This window comes from Anopheles coustani, chromosome 3 (assembly GCF_943734705.1).
Source record: "Anopheles coustani chromosome 3, idAnoCousDA_361_x.2, whole genome shotgun sequence".
Taxonomy (NCBI): Eukaryota; Metazoa; Arthropoda; class Insecta; order Diptera; family Culicidae; genus Anopheles; species Anopheles coustani.
In genome coordinates, this window is record NC_071288.1 from 26290360 (window position 1) to 26312388 (window position 22029).

Genomic DNA, 22029 nt, shown 5'->3' on the forward strand with positions numbered 1-22029 from the left:
TAGAATTTTTGTCAACCGGGAACAAACCCCAGTCTAGCGGTAGTTTTAACCGTTTCGAATAGTTTGAACATTTTTTCTCTCCCTCCCTCGTATGGAAATTCAACCTCCGAGGTCGCTGGTTTAGGTTTGCACATCCAACATAGGTCGACTTTTTCAAACCAGTTTCAAGAGAAATGACGAAAATATTAATAGAATTATTGTACGCAAAGTTGTGTGTTTTGAAAGGACTTTTCATTTGAGGGGTCACATGTACAAATCGCTTCCGATTATGAAGTTATTGACAAATTAGTTATTTCAGCACAAAATATCAACCAAGGTTTCTGCACCTTCGGCCCATTCAAAAGTTTATTTCATAAACCTTCGAGCTATCTGTCATTGCTGTCAGTCGGAAAAGTTTAGGCAAAGCGAAGGAATGTTGCTGCTGCTCGTCGTGGTTCCCGTCGTACGTCACAAATTTTACTGATAATTTGCTCCTTTTTGGCATCGGATGCTCGCGCTCGGTGTGCATTAGAAAGCGGGAGAATTCTGTTGTTAAAAACTGGTGTTTGTGGTGCGACAGCATTTCAATACGCGCGTGAACGTGCCACCAGCGTCTTTTAACGTGGCCAAGTTGCGATACCCGATTCACCGTTTGCAATGGTGCCTTCCGAAAACGAGCGGTCACAAACGGCATCTAGTCGGCCGTCAACCATGGCCTCAGTGAGATGAATTTGGTGAAAGTGAACATATTCGACAGTCCCAATGAAGGCCGGCAGTAGACATAATCGAATTCCCTTGCAGTCGGCGAAGATTTGGGAAAACGGTACTGACATCCCCATTACCAGCAGTACGAGAGGAAAGGTAACAATCAACGATCAGCTAGATCGAGTGACCAGTGCGTGTGATGGCAAAAGGAATGTCGGATGCTCCGCCGAAATAGTTCCACGATCGCTTCTGGTCATCCGGCGCTTTATCTGTCGTCGGGTGTAAACAAACGATATCACTATTAACTACGATCACCAAAAAGACGTTCAATCGTTGGAGACGAAAATAGTTATCTCCAGGGCTTCAACAATATTTTGGCCTCGAAAATCGGCGGCTGGCCAGCAAAAGCTGTTGGATCTTTTTTTGGCCCGAACCAGACCGATCGCTTACGCTTTCCTCCAGAGGTTGCCTTCCCGGAAACTTGTGTGTTTGAGCAGGAAAGCAGAAGAGTTGGCGGTGTGTGGAACAGACGGGTAAGCGAGCGGCAGGGTCATAACGCTGGTGCTGCCGTTGTGGCGGCTGTAATTGTTTATGTTAAACCTAAAAATATACTGGCGCACGCAAAGTGTGCCCCATCCTTGTCCGCCCGCAGCGATTAAAAGCGTGCGGTTGAACGGAGGACGCGGGGGCAGAGACAAGATTACTTTTCCCTGTCCTCAACTTCAACTAATTTCCCACGTGAGAAGAAATATGCTGCTCCCGTTTAAACGGAATTCGTAGAAAGCATACGGTTGCCTGAGAAATGTAGACATTTCGTTCGAAAGGACTTGTCGGAAGGGTAGAAATTGTTATTACTGGGTCAAATGTGTGAAGTAGAGATTGTGCCTTATAATAATCGCAATTTTTTTGTTCTATTTGCAGCGGTAGCAGCATTGACTATGCAATCGAGTGATGTTCAGCGTTCGTTTGATTTATCGTCGTTCGCATTGAACTTATGCTCGATGCTTGCGCTGAGATCACACAGTAATGCTTCTCTGTAGTAAAATGCTCATCCTAGAAGAGCTGCCAAAAGATCAGACCAGAAAAACAACGAAACATGACGCAGTAAGCAACGATTCGGCAGTTATGCGGTAGCATACCGAATCCAAACTTCCTCCTGTGCGTATGACAATCATAGCCAAGGACCGAAACATCACAGTGTGCCTAGCAAAAATGGTGCACAACCGCAAGCGCTCCTGACATGAACTGTGACACCTTTTACGCTGTCGATTGTGATTTGTTATCGTTTATGATAAGCAATTGTTGAGAAAAGTTGTTGTAGCCGAAGAAGTTTAATCATGCAGACGTGTTCGTTGTTGGAAAATTGTGTGCCTAACTCCGATCGGGACGGAAGATGCCGCGCGTGGTGCAACAAGAATGCTGCTGGCAGATTTGCCACATTGTGATGCTGTGAAACAAATAACCAGTGATGGCGAAAACGAATCCATTCAGAAATAGAAGAAAAGTGAAGCGGTATTGTGTTATAAAGTAAACGGGGGAAGGTCCTGTTGGAACTGTACTTTTTTCTCTCCATCGAATGCAACAAAGACTGCCGCAGCAAGAGTGCTTTCTTAGTGGTAAGTTTTGAAAAATGTTTTACGTAAAACTTTAGTAAATCAAGCTTTTCAGATTCTAAGCGATTTGCCACCTGATAGCTCAAGAGTAACTGTTGGCCAACACCTGTGTCAATACAACTACCTGTTGAATATTTCTGCAACATGCGACATTCAATCAAATGGGCGGAGGATCACTTTTTTCTTAGGCAAGGCAACAAATGCCAAGAATGGTCGACATTGGTCGTTAAAACCTAATCTCAGAGCTTTACCTCCGCTTTTGTTCGGGTTCGTCAATATCGGGAGGAAGGACAAAAGAAAAGGAAGCATTAACAATCTAGAGAAAATCTATGCCAACGATAAAGAAGCATTTGTCTTTGGTTTTGCCTTCGCCGTTTCTGGTGTTGGGTGTTTGTGGAAGGATTTATCTTTGCAATGCTTTCATTATTTCTAAAGCGAAAAACAAATAAACAACTTCCTAATCGAAGTTATATTTTGACGAATCGTGGTACAGGATTTCCACATTGTACTGAAGAAATTGTGATGATTAGATGCAAGGAAGGTATTATTTAACAACTGCGACTATGCTGAAATAAGAAAAACGGAACCCAGTTCCGATGCAATAGGAGCACTTCATCAAGATTAGGCACACCCGGACATTCTAGTTCCAAACGCACAGGTGTGTAAGTCAGCCGAAAATTCAATTTCCTTCCATCGTCTTGTTCGCTTGCTTGTGCTGCCTTCCCGTACCCGCAACGTAGAGAATGGTGGTCGGCCGTAAGATTTCTTTTTTCTTCCAACATAACCCCAATCGGGCAAAGGAAGCCATGCAAAGACTGCACCGATCACTGGACCGTGGCGACATTATTGAATCAACGCGCCTCCAGTCGTATTCGTTCCCCCCAACCCTACTGGTCCGTTTTCTTCGCAATCAAGCAGCGCGAACGAGCTGGCTGAGTAGTTGGACGGGGTTTGGGTTCCTTGGAGATTAACGAGTCAAGGTGGAGAAAGAAAAAAACCTGAATGAAGAACCCCACTGGTAAAAACGGCTGGCGGCATGGAAAAGGAGGAACCATGCCGCCCATGTTTGCCAATCGAATGTGTCTCAATCAGACGCATTTTCTGTCGTTTGACTCGATCGTTTGTTTTGCTATTCGTATCTTTTTCAGAGCAATTTTCTGCTCGCGAATTTAGCTGGTAGGAGTTCAACCTTTCCCAAACCCGCGTATCTGTGGCGTAGAATGCGAACCCTGCTGGTTACGTTCATCCTTGGGCATTGGGGCCAATGGACGGATGGAGAAATGTCTGCCTCGGACAGCTCCGGTCTCCAACAATAGCGTCGAAAGATAATCGCTTCCGAATCCTTATTGGAGGGGTGGTACATCTTAAAGATTCCAGTCTTTTCTGTACGGAAAAAAAGATATATGCGACAAAATCGATATAGACGAATCCTTTCTCCTTACCCTTGATAGTTTCTTTTTTCCTATTGGGTTTTCCGGTTTGCCTTCTGCCTCACATCAATATGGATTATGCACGCGTTATGATTGATTCCACATCAAAGCGCGACCGTGATTTAATTTCCATTCCACACGTGTGGGACGAACACGCAAGTGTGGCGTTCATCACGCGTATGTTTTTACGGTTCGTTTCTTACCAGCAATGTCAGTCACATTTGTTCTTGAGAATCCATACAAATCTCAAAAAGCTTGTACATGATTTTTATACCCCACAGCGTACCGCAATCCTTTTTCATGTGATTTGGCATTGCTTAACTGTGTCTACCACACTTCACTTGTCCGTGTTGCTTGCTAAACCAAAGACTCGATTGATAAAATTATCTACGCTCAATTTAAAAGTTAATTTTAATTAGTTGTCATTGGTACCTCGCCTAATACGGATCATATGGTTTGTGATGTTCAATTAAAACGTTTTGTTCCACTCAATTTAGACATGAAAAGAGTAAACAATGCCAGATTGCTCCCAGATATTTGATTCTTATAACATAAGAAATTTACACATTTTGTTTTTATTATTAAACAAAATCATAGATTTAAAAACATATAATTTTATGTTACAACTTATGCTCGTTTTGACCTATTTTGATCCCATTCGGATGTTTTATTGCCATTATGTAGTTTCACGCCAGCTGTAGCTGCATGCTGCTACCGGAAGGTTATGCATTTGCAGCATCATTTCACCGTTCTCCTTTTCCTCCGGTGTCCGCTCCGGCTTGCCGTAACAATGTAGGTAAATTTTATCACCTTCTCGGTGGCGCCAAGAGGAAACTATTGCTGGCAACAAGCTGCTCTATGTGGGGGAGAGGAGCTGGCGAAGGACGCACGGTGATGGAACTGCGCATGTGTGCGCCACGAAGAAGACCGCTGGGTGCGTCTGGTGTGCACGCCGTGGCCGTTCCGTCTCGTTCGTTCCGCCGCTTCCGAATGTTTGTGTGCGAGCATCGGATGCGGCGTCGAATGTTTATCGGCCGGCCCCGGAGGAAAACCGATTCCTTTTCCGCCGGCTACGAGCGGCCCGCGGTTTTTCGCACGAGGAACACGACGGGACCACCCAGATGAAGTTTGACCAGCATCGCGTCTAGGAGCGTGGCATATTTATCTCGCGTCCCGTGTACCCGTCCCCCAGGTTGTTTCACCCACATACGCACTCTTATTCTCTCTCCCTCTCTCTATCTTGGTCGCGTGAAAAAGTGCAGTGTGTTTGGCACAATTCCACCCCCGGAACGTTGTCGCGTTTTGCGTGAGATAGTAATTTTCTCCGGATGTTGTAAGTGATTGAAAGTAGGAAAAAAACCGGCTTCAATAAAATAAGCCCAGGTAAGGACAGGAATGTCTTCCGGCAACAAGTATAGTAAAATCTAACCGACAGAATCGAAACATGCACCATCACTCCCATCATTCGAGATAAAAACTGACATGCGGGCAAAAAGCAATTATTTTGGAAAAGTCTTTGGTCTGTGCGTGGATCGTGCCGGATCTAGTTGCAAATATGTTTGGTACAGACATAAAGTAACCACTCGCAAATTGTTTCTTAAATGTTTAAGAGAAAGCACAAACATCGTATTGCCACAGCGGCAAACACTTCTCAGAACATTTGTCATAAATTTTACTAAGTAACGGGAAAAATCTGTTCAATTCGGGAGGATTCCCTTTGAAGAATTTATTTTTTTCCTTTTAAGGGGAATGTTTTCTTTCCGAAAGTGTTGCATTTCTTCGGTATTGCGAGTCGGTCGAAAGCAACACTCATAAAAATGCTAATTCCTAGTTTATTGGTATCCGGTTAGTCCGAGCCACACTGTCTGTGTCGTCCCCGCCGGTTTTGCCCGGAAGGGCTGGACAAACTCCTCCGATCCATCGTACCACATCGGGTTCACATTGCCAGCTTGTTCCTTCGACGAAACGATCCAATCGAGGCAGACGACTTCTCCGTTTCTCCGCTACCGCTTCCAAATCCTTGCAAAGTGCTTCCAGATGTGCGGAACGGATCCGACATGCGGTGATGCAACAGCCAACGAGGAAGGTCACGAAAAAAAGATGTGACGAAACGTAACAGAAAAGGAAGGCATGGAACTCGCTGACCGAAGAAAGCGGGAATCGGTGTGATCGTTCGATCCGACGCTAGGAAAACAAAAAGGAAAGCAAACTTCTGGTGGCAGAATACGGACATGAAATAGGACTCGCCAACCGGAGAAAATAACATCTCATGAGTGTGAAAATGGAGGCAACCGAAAGGAAGCCGAAACGACGGTGTCAAAGATCATTCCTGGGATTTTGGGAAGAGCTGTGCGTGCGAATGGGACGGCGGAGGACACAAAACACAAAAGCACCGTTTGCCGCTGGCGGGTGACACAAGCTTTCCCAGCGTCGTGGATTTCATCAAACCGGCGGCGCTGATCCGTGTCGGCTTTGGGACACCTTCCGACAGCAGGAGAGGACCTCTTGAGTGCGGCGCGACATCCTTGTTGCAGTAATCTGTAGATCGCTGGATTTGGCTTTTCCTTTTTTCCCGGTTGCCTTCGGTAGTGTAGTGTTTCAAGGAGTCCTGTCCCCCTTGCCGTTGCACCATAGTTGGCCTAGTGATTTATGAAGCGGTCTATGGATGCAACCGTTTTACATATTGAGTGTTTTATGTTGTGGAATTATGGCCTTGTCCGCCACTGGAAGCGAAGAAGAGGGGTAGACATTGGGAAAACGAAAATCGCATCAACGCCCCGGATAAACCCATCTTTGAACATGCTTTTTAATGCCCATTAAGAGACTATTTTCCAACGGAAATCGCTTAGCGAGGGAGGCCCTTTTTCCCCGCGAGACGATCATTCATTCCGGCGTCGATCGTCCGACCTATGGATACCGTTTTTTCTTTTGCGAATTTCCCACCTTCGGAGGCGTTTAGTGGACCACTGTGTGCCGCCCGTTTCTCCTCCCACAAGGTGGTTACTGATCTATCCTATCATTCCGCGGTTCAGATGGGGGTGGGTTTTGGGCACGAATCTATCGACTGCTGCTTGGGATGGCCCTGGGGGGCGTTTGGGGGGGACAAGATCGAGGACAAGCTTGTGAGGGTGCGAATGGGAAGTTGAGAGGTTAAAAAATAAAATTAAGAGAAAACCGCGACGCGACATCAAAGGTTTCTCTGCCCGGGGTTGCAAGCCGTCCCGGGGAAGAAGAAAGACAAAAAAAAAGAATTAAGACTGTACACGGCGTCAGTTTTGTTGTGCCGGCAAAAGATCAAAGGAGTAGCAGCCACAGCAGCAGCATCGCCGCGTCGCGCCGGCAACCACCAACCTCACACGCACGCATAAGAAAGAATGAAAAAGATAATAATAATGTGTATCCACACACTCACAAGCGACCCCTCCTCCACCACCTTCCCCTCCCCGTCGTTGTTCCCCGGGCGCAGCGATCGCGCTGTATGACGTTTGTTTTTTGCTGTCATCTTCGGAAGTCTCGCGCGCGAAAAGACAAAAAACTTCGCTACCTCGCGCATTTTCTTCACCCAGCCCCTCGAGTGTCCCCACACGCGATCGCACGACCTGGGCGTGTTTTTTTTTTCCTCATTGCTTTTTGCAACCCACTGTACACGTTTCGTGTGATGTCTCCGGCGGGCGTAGGAAAGGAACCTTTCAGGGTGGCCTACCGTGCCATCGCGGTGCGGTGACAGATCGTCTCCGGCAGTCGACCCGCCAGCGACTACCCCGTGCATTCGAACAACCGGAAAATTCACACCCCGCCTCCTCTCCTTTGGTTCTGAAAGCGACGCAGGCCCGTGAATGGCCATAAAAAAGTGCATTTGGAAGCGGAGCGTGTGAAAATCCCGCCTGGGAAGCTGTTGTTTCGGGAACTTGGAAGAAAACTGCCTCCGAAATAGTTGTCTTCGTTAGGGGAAAAAAATTTACTGACACTTGTGCGTTGCTTGAAATAAGGCTGTGTATTCGTTGAATTTTCCTAACAAATATTTTTTGTATTTCTTGTTTTTCTAAAACTTTTTTTGATGATGATGATGATGATGATGAGTCCCACCGCTTACCCCTACATAGGTTTGAGAGGGACGAAAGTATCTTGCGATATTGAATATAAATCATCAAACGAGAGGGGGCATTGGGGCATTACTCTCCAGAACAATCGCATCCATCTCTGCTCCATTCATACAACGGTCGCCATCAATTGCACAAAGAGGTACATCTTAGATTTCCCAACTAGCAAAAGGGGACCACTTTCCGGAGTAGGGCAGGTATTTTCGCACACCGCTTTTTTTTTTGGTTAACACCGCCAGCTATCAATGGTTGATAGTGTGGTGAAACCCCCCAGTACTACTTAAGGGACCTGATCTTGTTCCTTCCATACAACGGTCCCGAGCAATCACCTCGAAAGGCAAATCGCCGAGTCACCCAAGGTAACGAGGCACCACCTTCCGGAGTGTAAAAGGGTATTTCTGCTCTGTTTATAGTTCACACCGCCAATTACCATTGGTTGATAATGTGGTGCCACTATCAAGAACAGAAAGGGACCCAACTACAGCGAGATGTGTAGATACTACTAGTTCTTTTCGTACAGCCATGTCCACCAATTGTCCTCATTTACGCGCGCGTGTCTCAAAACTATGTAGACTCATTCATTCTATTAAGTTAAATTATATAATAAAAATAAAAATAAAAAGTCCCTGTTCATTTTTTTACTCATCATCATCATAGTCAAAGACCGTGTTGACAAATGCAATACTACGGGGCTCAAAAACTACAACATTTACTAAATACATTACAAGCACAGCGTCAGACCTCCTGCTTCACGTATACGGCGCATAGGCGTTTAAACTCCCTTAGATTTCGCGCTTGTTTAATCTCTCTCGGCATCCTGTTGTACCATTGTACTCCTTTAAAAAACAACGAATTTCGGGCGTTTCCTGACAGATAGCTGGGAAGTCTCGGCTCACCGGCACTACGAGTTCTAATATCGATTAAAAATATTATTTTTAACTAAGAGATTTGCAAATGTGTTTTGCTAATATTACTAGCAAAGACTCGTAGACGACCTCTCGGTAGAAGTAGAAGGGTTCTGAAGCTGGTGTTTGGCAATTATCACAATTCATTCAATTGTTTACTACTAATCAAAGCAAAACTTTAAAATAAAATTTAGATAATGATGATTGCGAAAAAAAGCTTCCTTTTATTTTAATTCTCCTGTTGTTGAATACCATGAGAGAAACAAAGTTTTAAAAATAGTTTCAAATGAAACATAAAAATTGGAAGATAAATTTTGCAACATGGCTTAAAAACATTCCAAATGCTGCAATGGATTTTTCAACTCCATACTTATGGTTGTAAGTTCTCTAATGAACGATGAGTTCACCCTTAATCGCGGACAGCAGCTGGACCAGATTTGGGTTCATGTAATCATGCTTGGAAATGGGAAGCCATCGTGCTGGACAGCGCCGAACGTTGATCGCCTTGCGAATTAGCATGACCCCTTAATAAAATAAATAGTCATTTTGTGTTTTTTACAAATTTTGCATTTTTGTTATAATGATTACGTAATTTTATTCGTCCCTCATTGATCTCTCGACCCGGCCTCGCACTGATCGCCCTGCACAAAGGCAGATGAAAAGATCCGTCGGCCTCCTCATGCATTCGCATCATTTCCTTCTTGGCCGATTGCTTATCGCCGTTTAAAATTAGCGGCAAAAATCAATTACCCTCCGCCGTTGTGATATGGTGGTTCCTTTCCCAACGCAACCCAGCGGACATCAAAGCGAGAGACCTCAATCCAAGAGGACCCATCCTCGGGAGCGTGCGGTTCAGTAATTAACGGATTATTAGGGCAATCCTGGCCAACGATGGTTCAAGGGTCTTCCCGCGGAGGCATTGGGGAAGAGAGGAGGGAAAAGAGCGGGCACCACCAGGCTATCAGCGCGAATTGAACTTGCATAGCGAACTGGTCGATGATTTATGCCCCTCCACGGGGATCCATCCTGTGCGCACCGACGCGGCCTTTTTGACTGATAATGTACCGACTCTTTGCGCTATTATTTCCTTACCTTCTCGCCGCCGCCTCATCCCCATCCATCGCTGGTGGTTTATTTATAAGACAAACTTCGTTGCATCCACCGGATCGAATCGATCGATCGATCTCGTGAGTCCTTCGGCGTGTCGGCTGGGAAAAGTCCGATCGATTGATGATCGGTTTATTTGGAGTAAGCTCGCGCCGCTCGGATGCACATTAATGGGTCTATTGTTTTTTCCCCAGCCCCGATAACTCAACCGGCCGCTGGTGTCGGCGCCGATGGAAACTTGTTTGCGTTGACTTTTCTTTGACATTCGCCCATGCGCCAGCCAGTTGCTGACGGAGGAGAGGCGGTGCGATGAATAATAGTGCACACGCTGCAACAAGGATGTTTTCTCAGCGAAAAGAAACAATACCCTTGGATTAGGATGCTATAATGCAATACCGAATGAACTAATCTTGTCTGGGTACAAACAAATTCTAAGAAGTGTTATTTGCTCTTCACTATTTCTAGGTTAAATTCAACGGAACCCTAACAGCTTAAAGTATAAAATAATGAAACCTTTACTTATTCACGATATTTTGGGGATGAAGAGACACAGATCATGGAATTTGAGGCAAACAAACCTATAACTGGTTTTCTATTTCATTCCATCCATTGAAAATCTTTTCCGTAAATATTAAGATAATGGCTAAATTTGTCAATTTCCATTAAATTTAGTCAATGAAATGTAGCCGAAGGATTTATAATGCCTAGTATAATAAATGGTATTTTCTGTTACCAAGTATACTTATGTGCTCTTTTCGAATCATGGAAAGTTTTGTTAATGTTTAAAAATATGTAATTTTAATTAAAAAAGTCTTAAAATGGTTTTGAACATAACTTATTTTGGTCATTTTTTGAGCTTTAATGGTGCGTACATTTAAATTTAAATATATGGAATACATTTTTGAATGTTTCAACAATCCAGGATGATCCCAAAAAAACAATCCTTGGTGCCTCATTTCTAGCTTCCTATTTTAACGGAGAGCAATTTAAACTACAACGACCTAAAGTGCAATGTTGCTTCTTGTCCCTTCGGCGTAAGCGGTCTAACTTGGGCAAGTTTTCGAGCAATAAAGAACTTCTTCAGGTAAGCCGCAAACAATACGGCACTAACACATCTTTCCGTTTTCCGTCCAAAGTATGGCTGTGTGTTTCGTCTTTCTGCCGTTTCCATTCCATTTTTCCTCGGGCTAACGGTGAATTATGCTTCTCCCGATGCGGCCGGGCTTTTCCCTTTTCATAAAAATTATGATTCCATCCCCTGGCGCTGCTTGTTCGATTCCATCGATGGTTTTACACTACTGTTCTGTTGGATATTTCTAACCCTCTTCGGTAGCGTTTTGCCATCCGTGGACGGAGATTGAACGTCCTGCTGCATGTTGGAGAGAAGGAAAGAGCCAAAGGGTGTCGAACCAACATTAAACGGGGATAGACTAGAGTATGCTAGTTTTGTGTACATCAGTCTCCGTCGGTGCAACAAGCCGAGCAAATACGTAGTTGGAAAAAAATTTCTTATTATGTTTGAAATCCTCCGCTTATTGAAAATCGGAAACCGCAGCCTTTTCTTGCGCGCACAAAGTCTACATCCCGTGTTTTCATTCGTTATATTTTTATCCGAGATTGATGCCTCGGGGAATTGGTGTGCCCGGCAAGAGATTGCGCACTACGAAAATGATTTCCCAATGACGCCTGCCCCCGACGTCAGTAGCAGCGACTTCTTCCGACAGGAAATATAATCCTTCATCGGACGAGGATTTTGCGTACCCGAGAATAGGAAAAGGGGAAACATTTTGCTCTGGTTTACAAAATTTCATTCTTTCCAGCGCGCTGCTTTCGCCGGTGGTGTATTTCCCGGACTTGGGATTCAATGTTGCCTAGCAGCAGAAGGTGGCCCTTTTCGGTTCTGGCGGCGAGAACGAGGGCTGCTTAATTTGGCCGGTGGCTAATTGCGCACGCACCGATTTTCACCCGTCCGCTCCGGGTGCTCCAGCTGGGAAGTAAATTAAAGTCAACTAAATTATCATTCGATCCTGCAGGCGTCAGCGGGCCCGTTTGCCTCCGGGCAAGTAACCCACTCGGCGGAACGCGTTCGCGGTGATTTCTGATCCTTGTGCGCCGTGCGTCACACCCGCAGAATTTTGCCACGAGATACAAATGCCACACTCGATTTTAATGTGTGTCTTTCGGTGTCGTTTAAGATCCTCACAGGCCCGATGGTCTGGCCTGGTGATAGGTAATTTCGAACTCGAGCACTCGTTGAAAATTCTTTTACGCTTTGCCGCCAACAAGTGTTTTTAAGGTTTCTTATACTGTGCTCTGAAAAGATACCTATGGTTTGGATCATAAAGTGGATGACCATCGTCTCATCTCGGTATCCGGTTTGCCGAAGGCGGCTGGACCTTGTTCGATCGGTTCCAGACGCGAAGCCGTCGGTACTGAGCAAGGATTTAATGGCTTCCTGGTGTATCTCTCTCTGCGTGACGGCGAAAAGGAAGAACAAGAAAAAAGGGAAGCACCGGGACTTGGACGAACGAAATGTTGAAATCCTGAACGAGACGGCGGGGACATTTTAATAATCCTGCAGTCGTAAAAATGGCCGCTCGTCTTTGCTCGAATCAATATATTTTTCTTTTCGCCGCTATCCTACCTCTCGCTTTATGCTTTCAAAGGAACTAGTTAGCGAATTATTTTTTTGCACACACGATTTTATGTCCCGTCGTCGTTTCCTTGTAGAACAGCGTCAAAAGTCGGGTTGTTGAGGCAAGTTTTCTGTGAAGGTGGTAAATTTTTATTGTACTTCATTGGAAGCGTCCTACAGATTATCCTCATTATGATCAAAGGTTGGGTTTAATTTACAAACAAATTCTCCGAAGTTTCCAGCCACAACTGTGCATATATCCTTGAAACTGTTTTTTTTGCAAACCTACTGGAAAGTTCGGAAGCTGTTATACTATCCTATCTACCAGGGGTCGTCAAAATCTGGCCTGTAAGAAAATTTGAGTGCTACGTACGAAGATCCTATCTCATTTCTTATCGGATTTCTTTTTTTCTAAAAAAAATTTTTCTTCACAAAGATTTTCTGCATAATGGCACATTGATTAATTTTCCAAATTTATTAGATTATTTCGTCCGTATCCCTGATCGTTTAGCATTTAAGGCTGCCGCTCTTATAATATCTTCATCGTGCTTAATAATCCTATTTGAGATTTAGTCTTAGTCTTAGTCAAGCAAGGGGATTTTGATTATAGATTTGTTTTAATATTTCGACAGCTGTTAAAAATTGTTTGCTAAGCTATCGTGCCTCACCACAAAAAAAAGATGCAAAAAACCAATTTATAATGTTATGAAGAGAAAAAAATTATTTTAACATTTAAAAGATCTATTCTTTTTAAACTGAGGAGCATTTGTACCTTCGACAAGTTATACTATAGAGCCCTCTGACATAAAACCATTGATCAGGATGTAATTGCATTGCACTAATTTTACCATTTCAATTAAATGGCATACTGTAATGGAATCATCTTCGTTCCGTTCTTTCCGACGAGGGGTCCCTTATGCAACTGGTCGAACACAATCGTTCCGCCATGATAATTATTCAAAAATCAACTCCCACCGGTAATGGCTGTCGCCGGCGGCGTCCCTGCTCCCGGTGCATTGTTCGTTCGCATTTGTTTTGTTCCCTCCCGTTGAGGGAAGAAAAAATGTCATTCACATGTAAGGACACTTCAAGACCATCGAGTGGCGGCCCGCGTCCTTGATCCGCCATCATGGCATGCGGCACCGGTCTACGGTAGATTGGCAAAGGCAGCCATTTTAAGTGCCCGTCCTGTGCCACCGCTGATTCGTCCTGCCGAACGGACCAATTGGGCGTCCTGCTTGCGTAAAGATTGCACTGGGGTTGCGAAGGGGAAAGCGGAAGCTTTCTGCCCGAAATCTCGCATAAAAGATCGAAGGGTCGTGCAGCCGCCTTGTGTGTGGCCTTGGGAGAACCTAGCCCTAGCCCTTTCCACTTACGCTAAGCGTAAGCTGTGTTTGCATTGCTTTTTTAATCCGTCCATCGTGTGTCTAAAGTTTTTCCTCCATTTAATGCTGCCGATCACCCTAGGTTGTGTTGTTTTGCTCCTCAGCGGGAGGGTTATGCACATGGCAGTATTCAATTCCCGTTTTTTGCCTTTCCAATTGAAGTTAGAATTTAATTTCTGCCCGCCTGCCGTCTGGTTATTGATTGCTGTAAGAAGCACTGAGCCTTCACTTAACCAATGATGGAAATCCTTGTATAATGCTGTCATGGTGGTTTATTTCTCATTTCTAATGAGTTTAAAAAATGCGTACCTTGTGTAATTATCTAAGATTTTAGCACATATTTTTTTCCATTTCATCAGCTGGCGAACGTATCTTCATCCAGTTTGATAAATTATTTGCTCCTTATGATGAAACCACCCCTACGCCAGGCAACAGCGTTCCCTGTATTTCTTCATTACAATTAAAACCTATCCTCGTTTCCAAAGGACATGCATGCAGTGTGTGTGTGTAGCTCTCGAAAACGGCCAAACACCGAATACACAGCCATAGTACGTTCCCTTTACCTCTGCAAGAACAAGATACCTTGAACGCCGGGAAGAACGTTCAGTGAAGCGTGCAATATTTCGGAGTTTCCGTGGAGCGAAAAATGATGATTGACGTTTTAATAGGATTTCAGCTGCGCGCACAGCAAAAGCACCGTGGCCTTTTTGGTCACGACATACAAGCACGGCCAACGATGTGTTCTGCTGCAGGATATGCGAGATTTCAATTCCAGTATCAGCGGTACAATAACGTACCTTATTCGACTATTCATCAAGGGGATTCTATAGCAATGCGAAATTAGCCATATGCGGGTTTTTTGTAGGTAAATGTTTCTTTATATGTGAATGCTTTTTGAAAATTATTAAAAATATGATAATTATGGTTTCGCTGTTGGAAAAAGGTACGCAGGGATCACGCGAACCTACATCTGTAAACTGATATAAGAATAATTAACTACCGAATGTGTATGGCTCTACTGAAAATAAGTGATTAATTTGTAATTGTTTCTCGTTTCTATTTTTCTAGACATTATGCCCTACACTGATATAACTCTGGTTGTATGACGAAATTCGCCAACGAAGAGAAAACCACCAGGACGACGGACTGCCTTGAGAGGAAGGACTGAAACGAATTAAAACAAACCGACCCCAGTTGATCGTAATTTTAACGTCTAACGTAAGCTGAGTGTGTTCGAAGGGAAAATATCACGAGCCAAACGTCGGTGTGAAAAACTAAATCGAACCACGGAGAAACCAGAGGTCTGCTTCGGCTGAGGAATAAAGCAGGAACGACGAGGAAAAATTCCGCCGGTCCGCCCACCGAGGAGGATTATCCGATGAATCAGCAGTATTCCCTTCAGAAGCTTGATGACTTTACCTGCAGTGGGCCCAGACCACCCGTCCCCGGAGAGGAAACCCGTCGGAAGGTAAGCACCCGTAACCAAGGACAATATTTGTCTTTTCCGAATCTCGGCTGCGTTTAAGACCGCTGGAGGATAATCTGTAGCGGAGTAGCTAAAGCGGTCCACTTTTCTTGGGCGGTGGCGACAAATGTTTTCAATGAAAAGGTCCCCGACTGGCAGGTCCCATAAGCTCTGGGGTAAGACAAAAGACGAAATCAATAGAGATCTCACATGACTTTTAAACTTACCGCCAGCGTTGAAAGGACGGATTTGATTTCGTAACTCTGGGCAGGTCAAGCATGATGATTTTTTTAAAGGAAAGGCAATCGTGCCATTTGTAATGATTATGTACTTGGGATGAAAAATTGTGTGTCCTTTTCTCAGGAGTAAAACGATGATTGACCACCTACTTTGTCACTTGCAGATGACGGAAGTATCGCACTCGGATCGGAACAAAGATGGATCGCCACCATCGTACGTTCGGTGGGCCCAGAAGCTCGGGAACCTACTGGAGGATGGCGACGGCGCGGAGCTGTTCAAGCGGTACGTGGAGCTCGAGGGTGAGGAGCCCTCGAATCGGCTCAAGTTCTACTTTGCCTGCGAGGGCCTCAAGCAGCAAACGGACCCGGAGAAGATCACCCAGCTGATCGGCGCCATCTACCGCCGGTTCCTGAAGAAGGCCCAGCCTGGCTCGGAGTTGTACGTGAACGAGGCGCTGCGCAACTTCATCAAGTCGGGTCTCAAGAACGAGCTTATCCTTACGTCCGATATCTTCGACCAAATGCAGTCCGATGTGGCGAACATTATCGGCGAGACCACATATCCACATTTCCTGCAGTCGGACCTCTACCTGCAGTACGTGCAGAACATACAGAGCTCAAGCAGTAGCAGCAGCGTCATCGGAAGCGGAAGCAATTCTAACCTTGGCGCACCGACGGCTTCGACTAGCGGTGCTGGCGGAACGACAAGTGCTGCTGGAACTGGAGGCGGTAGTAATAGTAACACCAGTGGGGGTAGTAGCAGCAGCGTCGGCATGATGGGATACGGTATGTCCTGCTCGCTGACCAATAGCAGCTCCACATCGGACCTCTTCACGCTCAGCTCGTCCGCCCTTCCGACGCTGCACGAAGATGCAGAGCTAGTTAATGCCGACTCGATTGAGCAGCTGTACGGTGCTACAGGGCCCGGTGTGGACAGTCTGATGGCACTGTCGGGGTCCTCAAGTAACCCCTTACTACCACCTCCACCCGCTCCGCCCGGCGCAATGCCACCTCCATCCACGTCTTCCTCCAAGGTGCCCATGACGCTTACGAAGAATGCACTGATAGCCACGCAGAAACGACGCCTTGAAAGGCCCCCCGGGTAAGAGTTTATGCATTGTGTTTTGAAGCGATTTTTATTATTGCGTTTTTATACCCGCGACTAGATCCATTGGCCAGTCGCATCAATTTCATTTTGCGTAAGTTCTTTTTGGAACTTACAGATTTATCGAGCGCTTTCATGTGAGGTTCTATGATTTACTTTGGCTTAGGCGCGTTAAGTCACCATTGAACGCGTCACAGCCTACATCTGACGTGCACGTACAGCTTTGCAGCAAAGCTCAATTTCCTACTTTCATCTTTGCCTTATGCTTCTGACAAGTTATGTAAATCTTTGCTTTAAATTACGAATATTATATTTTTGCACACTTTACACCGCCCTCAGTACTAAATTAATGAACCATTGCGCGCTTACGATGGCCTTTTTCACTACTTCAGAGCTGCTGTTAACGAATGCCCATAAGAAAGACGTCAATTAATTAAACCCTTCTATTGTTAATAATTTTATTATGTTGTTTTCATTTAACCTTTATTTACTTATGTTTTTCTCTTTCTTTTTTTCCTCTCTTCTCTTTCCATCGCTTTCCGTTTGCCTCCCATGCCTCCCCCATTATCCACGAACGATTTGCGGATGCACATTTCGGCCACTTTAAATCCATGCAAAACGCTCTCGACTTCCGACGTTCCCTTTCCGTCCCCGGCGTTCGTCCTGTGCAATTCTTCGTTATGTGTGTATGTGTGTATTTTTGTATTGTATGTATGTGTGCGCATGCGCCTGGTCCATTTGACCAAAACATTCGCATTTGCCAATCATCAACCAACCAACCATCACCTGCTCATCATACTTCCCAAATGCCCAACGACTCTCCATCCTCGCGTACATCATCATCCTGTTGCTCACGGCGTATCCTTTCGATCCAACATGAAACACCAACACAACCGAAATGGCGTACCCTTCCACGGTGGAAACACCACGACAACTTCTGTGCGCATTTGCACACACATACTTTATCCATCTCTCTCTGTCTCGCACTTGTCGTCGACGGTCCTCCCATTTTTTAATGCCTGTTTCCCTTTTTTTAAATGTCCTGATATGTTCGCTGCCGTGTCCTTTTTATGCGCAATGGCGCTTAATTATACGCTTTTTCTTCATTGTTGACGATACCGTCGGGATGAACTTGATCTTTTTGTATGTCCAAATCCCGTCACCCATGTTATCATTACCTCTTTCTTCCAATCGATCAATTCATAATCTCGATTGATTAATTAAAAACCCCGACTCTCGGACCTTCCCATTCTCCTTTCCCTTCTCCTTCCGCTGACACGCGACTTCACGCATGCAGAACACGCGGATATTCCGTTTACACCGCCTATGCACCCTATAATCCGGTATCGCGGCGCGACTCAGAGCTGGCCAGTCTGAGCTCCGGCCGTACCGATTCCGATACGATGTCCCTTTCGAGTATATCCACGTAAGTTTTTGTTTTATCTCCTCATTTCGTTTATAAGTAATTTCATTTATGATGATTTATCCTTCAACGGCTGGATTTGTCCTTTGCGCCTCGCAAAACCAATCGTAGCAAGCTTCCGGCTTCCTACGATTTAGTTATTAACATTGTTTTGTTCCTATATGTTTTCGTATCTCAATTTTGGTTGTCGCTAACCTTGTGAAAAATGGGGGAAAATATGAATAAACAACATACGTTTACAATTGCCATTGTGTTGACCGATGTGTGACATTAAAACATTCCACAGCGATGGCCGACCACATTCGCAGCGAAAACATCACCACCATCACCATTCGTCCATGGAGAAGAGAATTATGCGTGAAAATGCGCTCACCAACGAGGAAGTCGATACATTTTCGGTTAGTAATCGAAGTAAACCATTGACCAATGGTCTTGGTCTGATTGGGCCTGATTCTGGAGCTGATGTTTTTTTTTTTCTACCGTGGGAATGTGGGTTTTAATTTTTCCTCCTATTGTAGATTATCCCTCGGACACACCGAAATACACAGAAACAGCCACCACCGATGGAGTTCGCGAAAATACTGATAAACAAGCTGGAATGCGTTGCCAGGGAGCAAGAGAAAGATGAGCTGCTCTGTAAAAAGTTACAGGAGGTAGTTTGCACATTCAACTTTAATTGCTCTTTGTGATCGTGAATTTACTGATGTGTCATTTTGTGTTTCGTCGCTGTTATTTGTATAATAGGCGGAATTGTCCGATCGCTCACAGAATAAGGTACTGGCCGATGCAATTCGTCAAAAGCTACAGGTGGATGACGACAACGATCAGGACATTCTCGATCAGCACGTGTCCCGCGTTTGGTCAGACCTAACGCCAAGTCGTTCGCCCGGCACTATGTCACCGTGTCCACCGAACGCGGTCGGTTCTCGCTCTCGGCGTCACGAGCTTGCCGGCTTTGTACCAGTTGGAGGTAAGTTCGTAATCTCGCAAATCGCATCCAATATGGTGCCCATATCGAAAGGATACAAATGTTTGCTGCTTGCCTCATTCCGACAGCGCCAACATCGATGCGACATTCGAAGTCGATGCCCGAGGGTCATCCGCTGATGGGTCAATCGATGCAGCCGATGGCCGCCCCTATGTCTTCCGGTTCGCGCAAGCTCAACCACAAATGGCCCTCCGTCAACACGGATAGTGGCATCAGCCTGTTTTCCACCGACACGCTCACGAAGCACAGCAGTAGCGGCGGTAGCAGTGGCAGCCGGGGTGAACTCAGTCTCGGTGGCAGCTCGCGACCACTGTCACGCAACATGCATGACATGCATACGGCCACGTTGCTCCAGGAATCCAGCCGCCGGCTGGAGGACGAAACGCGAAGGTATGCATCAGGCAGGGATCGATGGATCGGTTTCATAGAAAAGTTTACTCCATTTATCGACTCTATAATATTTCCTCAATCAATACAGATCGAAACGGTACCAATATCCACTGCCAACGAGTGCAATACAGAGCATGCCATTGCCACCCGTACCAATGTCGCTGTCTTCGGCTGGTTTTGGATCCCTTCCGCCTTCTATGCCCCCTCCACCGATTCCGGCGAAACCGCAGCAGGCCCCGAACGAGTTCACCATCGTCGTGTACTCGTTCTGCGACGAGGAAGTCCCGTACCGGATAAAGATCCCCGGTACCCAACCGCCAACCTTGCGCCAGTTCAAGGATTACCTGCCCAAAAAAGGAAACTACCGGTAAGATGTCGTCTAATAGCAGTCTATTCTCTAGGTTTTTTTTTGTGAATCGATCGTTAACGATTCTGTTTGCCGTCGCATTTCCCAATAGGTTTTTCTTCAAAACGCGCTGCGAGGATCTGGACAATCCAGTTATACAGGAGGAGGTGAGCAGCGACAACGAACCGTTGCCCCTGTTCGAGGGTAAGGTGATGGGCACGGTGAAGCCATCGGAGTAATTTTGTGTTCAGCAATAATAGTAATAAAACCGTACAGAGAGAGTGAAGCTGCACTGTCGAAGGTATGCTTGCCCATCGTGCATTGATTAAGTGCAATGAAGAAAAGTAACAACGCATCAGGCGCCATCACCGATAGTAAGATGTATCCCTTCCTATTCTCGTTAGAATAAAAAAACCTTGGCTTCCGTTAGCATAAACCTGTAAGAACTAGATAGTAGTAGTAAAGCGGTAAAAGAATAGATTGTAAAGAAGGAAAAATAAACCAGAACAGACTTAGCCGTGCATCGATTAAAAGATCGATGAATTGAGCAATACGACAATGGGAGACTTTTGGAGGAAAAATGTTTAACGTATCGTTGCTTCCGTACTTAGAAATGGGGAGACGCATTTTACCAACAGTGCCTTTAATTATGTTAGGAGCCATTTTTGCGGCGGCTGGGATACTTTCTTATAAAGAATTGCACTAAAACATGAAAAGGAAATACAATCAATACCCCTCTTTCGGCTTCCACCATGAAAGTAAGGAAGGAAGGGAAGACAGTGGTAGTTCCCGGTTGAGTTTGGCCGGCCAATACCATCCCACTAGGCGGAGTATGCAACAGAGCAGCAATAGGATAGATTTGTAGGAGCAAAAGAAATCAAACCGTAAGCATCAGTATTTTGTATCCGTTATTTCTTTATGTCAGCGTGTATGTAGATGGAATTTATTTTTAACTTTATGACCTAAAAGCTAAGAACGACCTGCAACTGGGGGAGAAATCCACAGACCGGAATTGCTCTCCGTGTTTTTTTTTGTTTTTTTTCTCAAAGGACAAATTAAATCGATCAAATGTTGTCTAGCCATCCCTAGCCAAGGGATGTAATAAGAAGAAGTTTATTTGTTAACGGAATTTGTATGAAAAGTTTAAATTTATTTAATTAATTCTTCCATAAAGCAATATTCTTTTGAGTTGTGGTTGTTTGCTAAATTCAGAAGGCATTATTTGTACTGTAGGACATCCGAGGAATGACAAATGAGTAGAACATGCTCCATAATAGTCGGTCACATCCCTGACCCGCGGTTCGGCAGTAGGAAATAAAAGCCAGTAATTCTTACGGGCCGAAGATGGTCGTTACATCACAGCAAAAGAAGAAGATCTAAGGAGAAATATGTAGAACCGGCCCAAGACCACCGCCCCTTGTATCACTTTACGTAGCTTTTATGTCAAGCACATTATACGTGGCGCTTTCGCAAATGTGTATCATTGTGCAGGGAAATTTAATTTCTTTTTCATATCAATTTGTTCATACTTAAAACAAGTCAGCCGACGAGGAATGATTGTACATATTGTCGCATATTTTTTAGTTATTTTTAAATTTTTCTAGAAGACTATAAGTTCGCGTAGTAAATTACGGACCAACTCACAGGAAGGCACATAGACTAGACGTTAAGGGTATTGTTTTGGTCCCGATTAGCCTTTTCATAGTAAGATTCCAGATGGTAGGAGTACCTCCCGTTATCGGCCGGATCGGCATCAAACAGGCAGATGAAGGTGCTACAATACAGCGAGCAAGCGAAGTTCGAACGAAAATATAGAGAACTATATACACACATGTATATTTATAAGCTATACACTTAAAAGAACAGGAAAATCAAAGCTTGATAAAACTGAAATAAATTTGCTTATATAAAATGATAAACTTGCAAACTTTGTTCACTGGTTGTATCAGTTATTCTGCTATTTGTAATCAAAAAGGTATGGATGTTCAGTGCAGGAATGTGTTGATTTTATAAATTCATATTTCATTTGTGAATCATCATCAGCTACTTGAATTACTGAATACCGTATCCCATCTTTATCGTTTTAAATGTGAAGTGATGAGTGGAATAAAGAAAGATATATAGTTTTCACAGCATTGACTGCAACAATTCGCCCACCCGGTAACCCCTACGTTCTTCTCTTAATTAAATAAAGTTATGGTTATAAATGTTGCG

General features: G+C 44.8%; 1 protein-coding gene across 1 annotated transcript; it reads left to right on the forward strand.

The window, feature by feature from the left end:
* Window positions 1-475: 475 nt before the first annotated feature.
* On the forward strand, window positions 476-21728 carry LOC131271739 (axin). The gene is made up of 11 exons (XM_058273260.1): window positions 476-1217; window positions 1606-2300; window positions 14928-15327; window positions 15728-16665; window positions 17966-18094; window positions 18378-18489; window positions 18610-18744; window positions 18836-19061; window positions 19148-19469; window positions 19558-19836; window positions 19928-21728. The coding sequence occupies exons 3-11, from the start codon at window positions 15238-15240 to the stop codon at window positions 20052-20054; spliced, it is 2358 nt and encodes a 785-aa protein (XP_058129243.1). The 5' UTR covers window positions 476-1217; window positions 1606-2300; window positions 14928-15237; the 3' UTR covers window positions 20055-21728.
* Window positions 21729-22029: the final 301 nt, after the last annotated feature.

Coding starts and splice junctions, on each gene's coding strand:
- LOC131271739 (XM_058273260.1), top strand. CDS start 15,238: ATGAATCAGCAGTATTCCCTTCAGAAGCTTGATGACTTTACCTGCAGT. Junction 16,666..17,965: donor CGCCTTGAAAGGCCCCCCGG/GTAAGAGTTTAT, acceptor TCACGCATGCAG/AACACGCGGATATTCCGTTT. Junction 19,062..19,147: donor CGGCTTTGTACCAGTTGGAG/GTAAGTTCGTAA, acceptor TCATTCCGACAG/CGCCAACATCGATGCGACAT.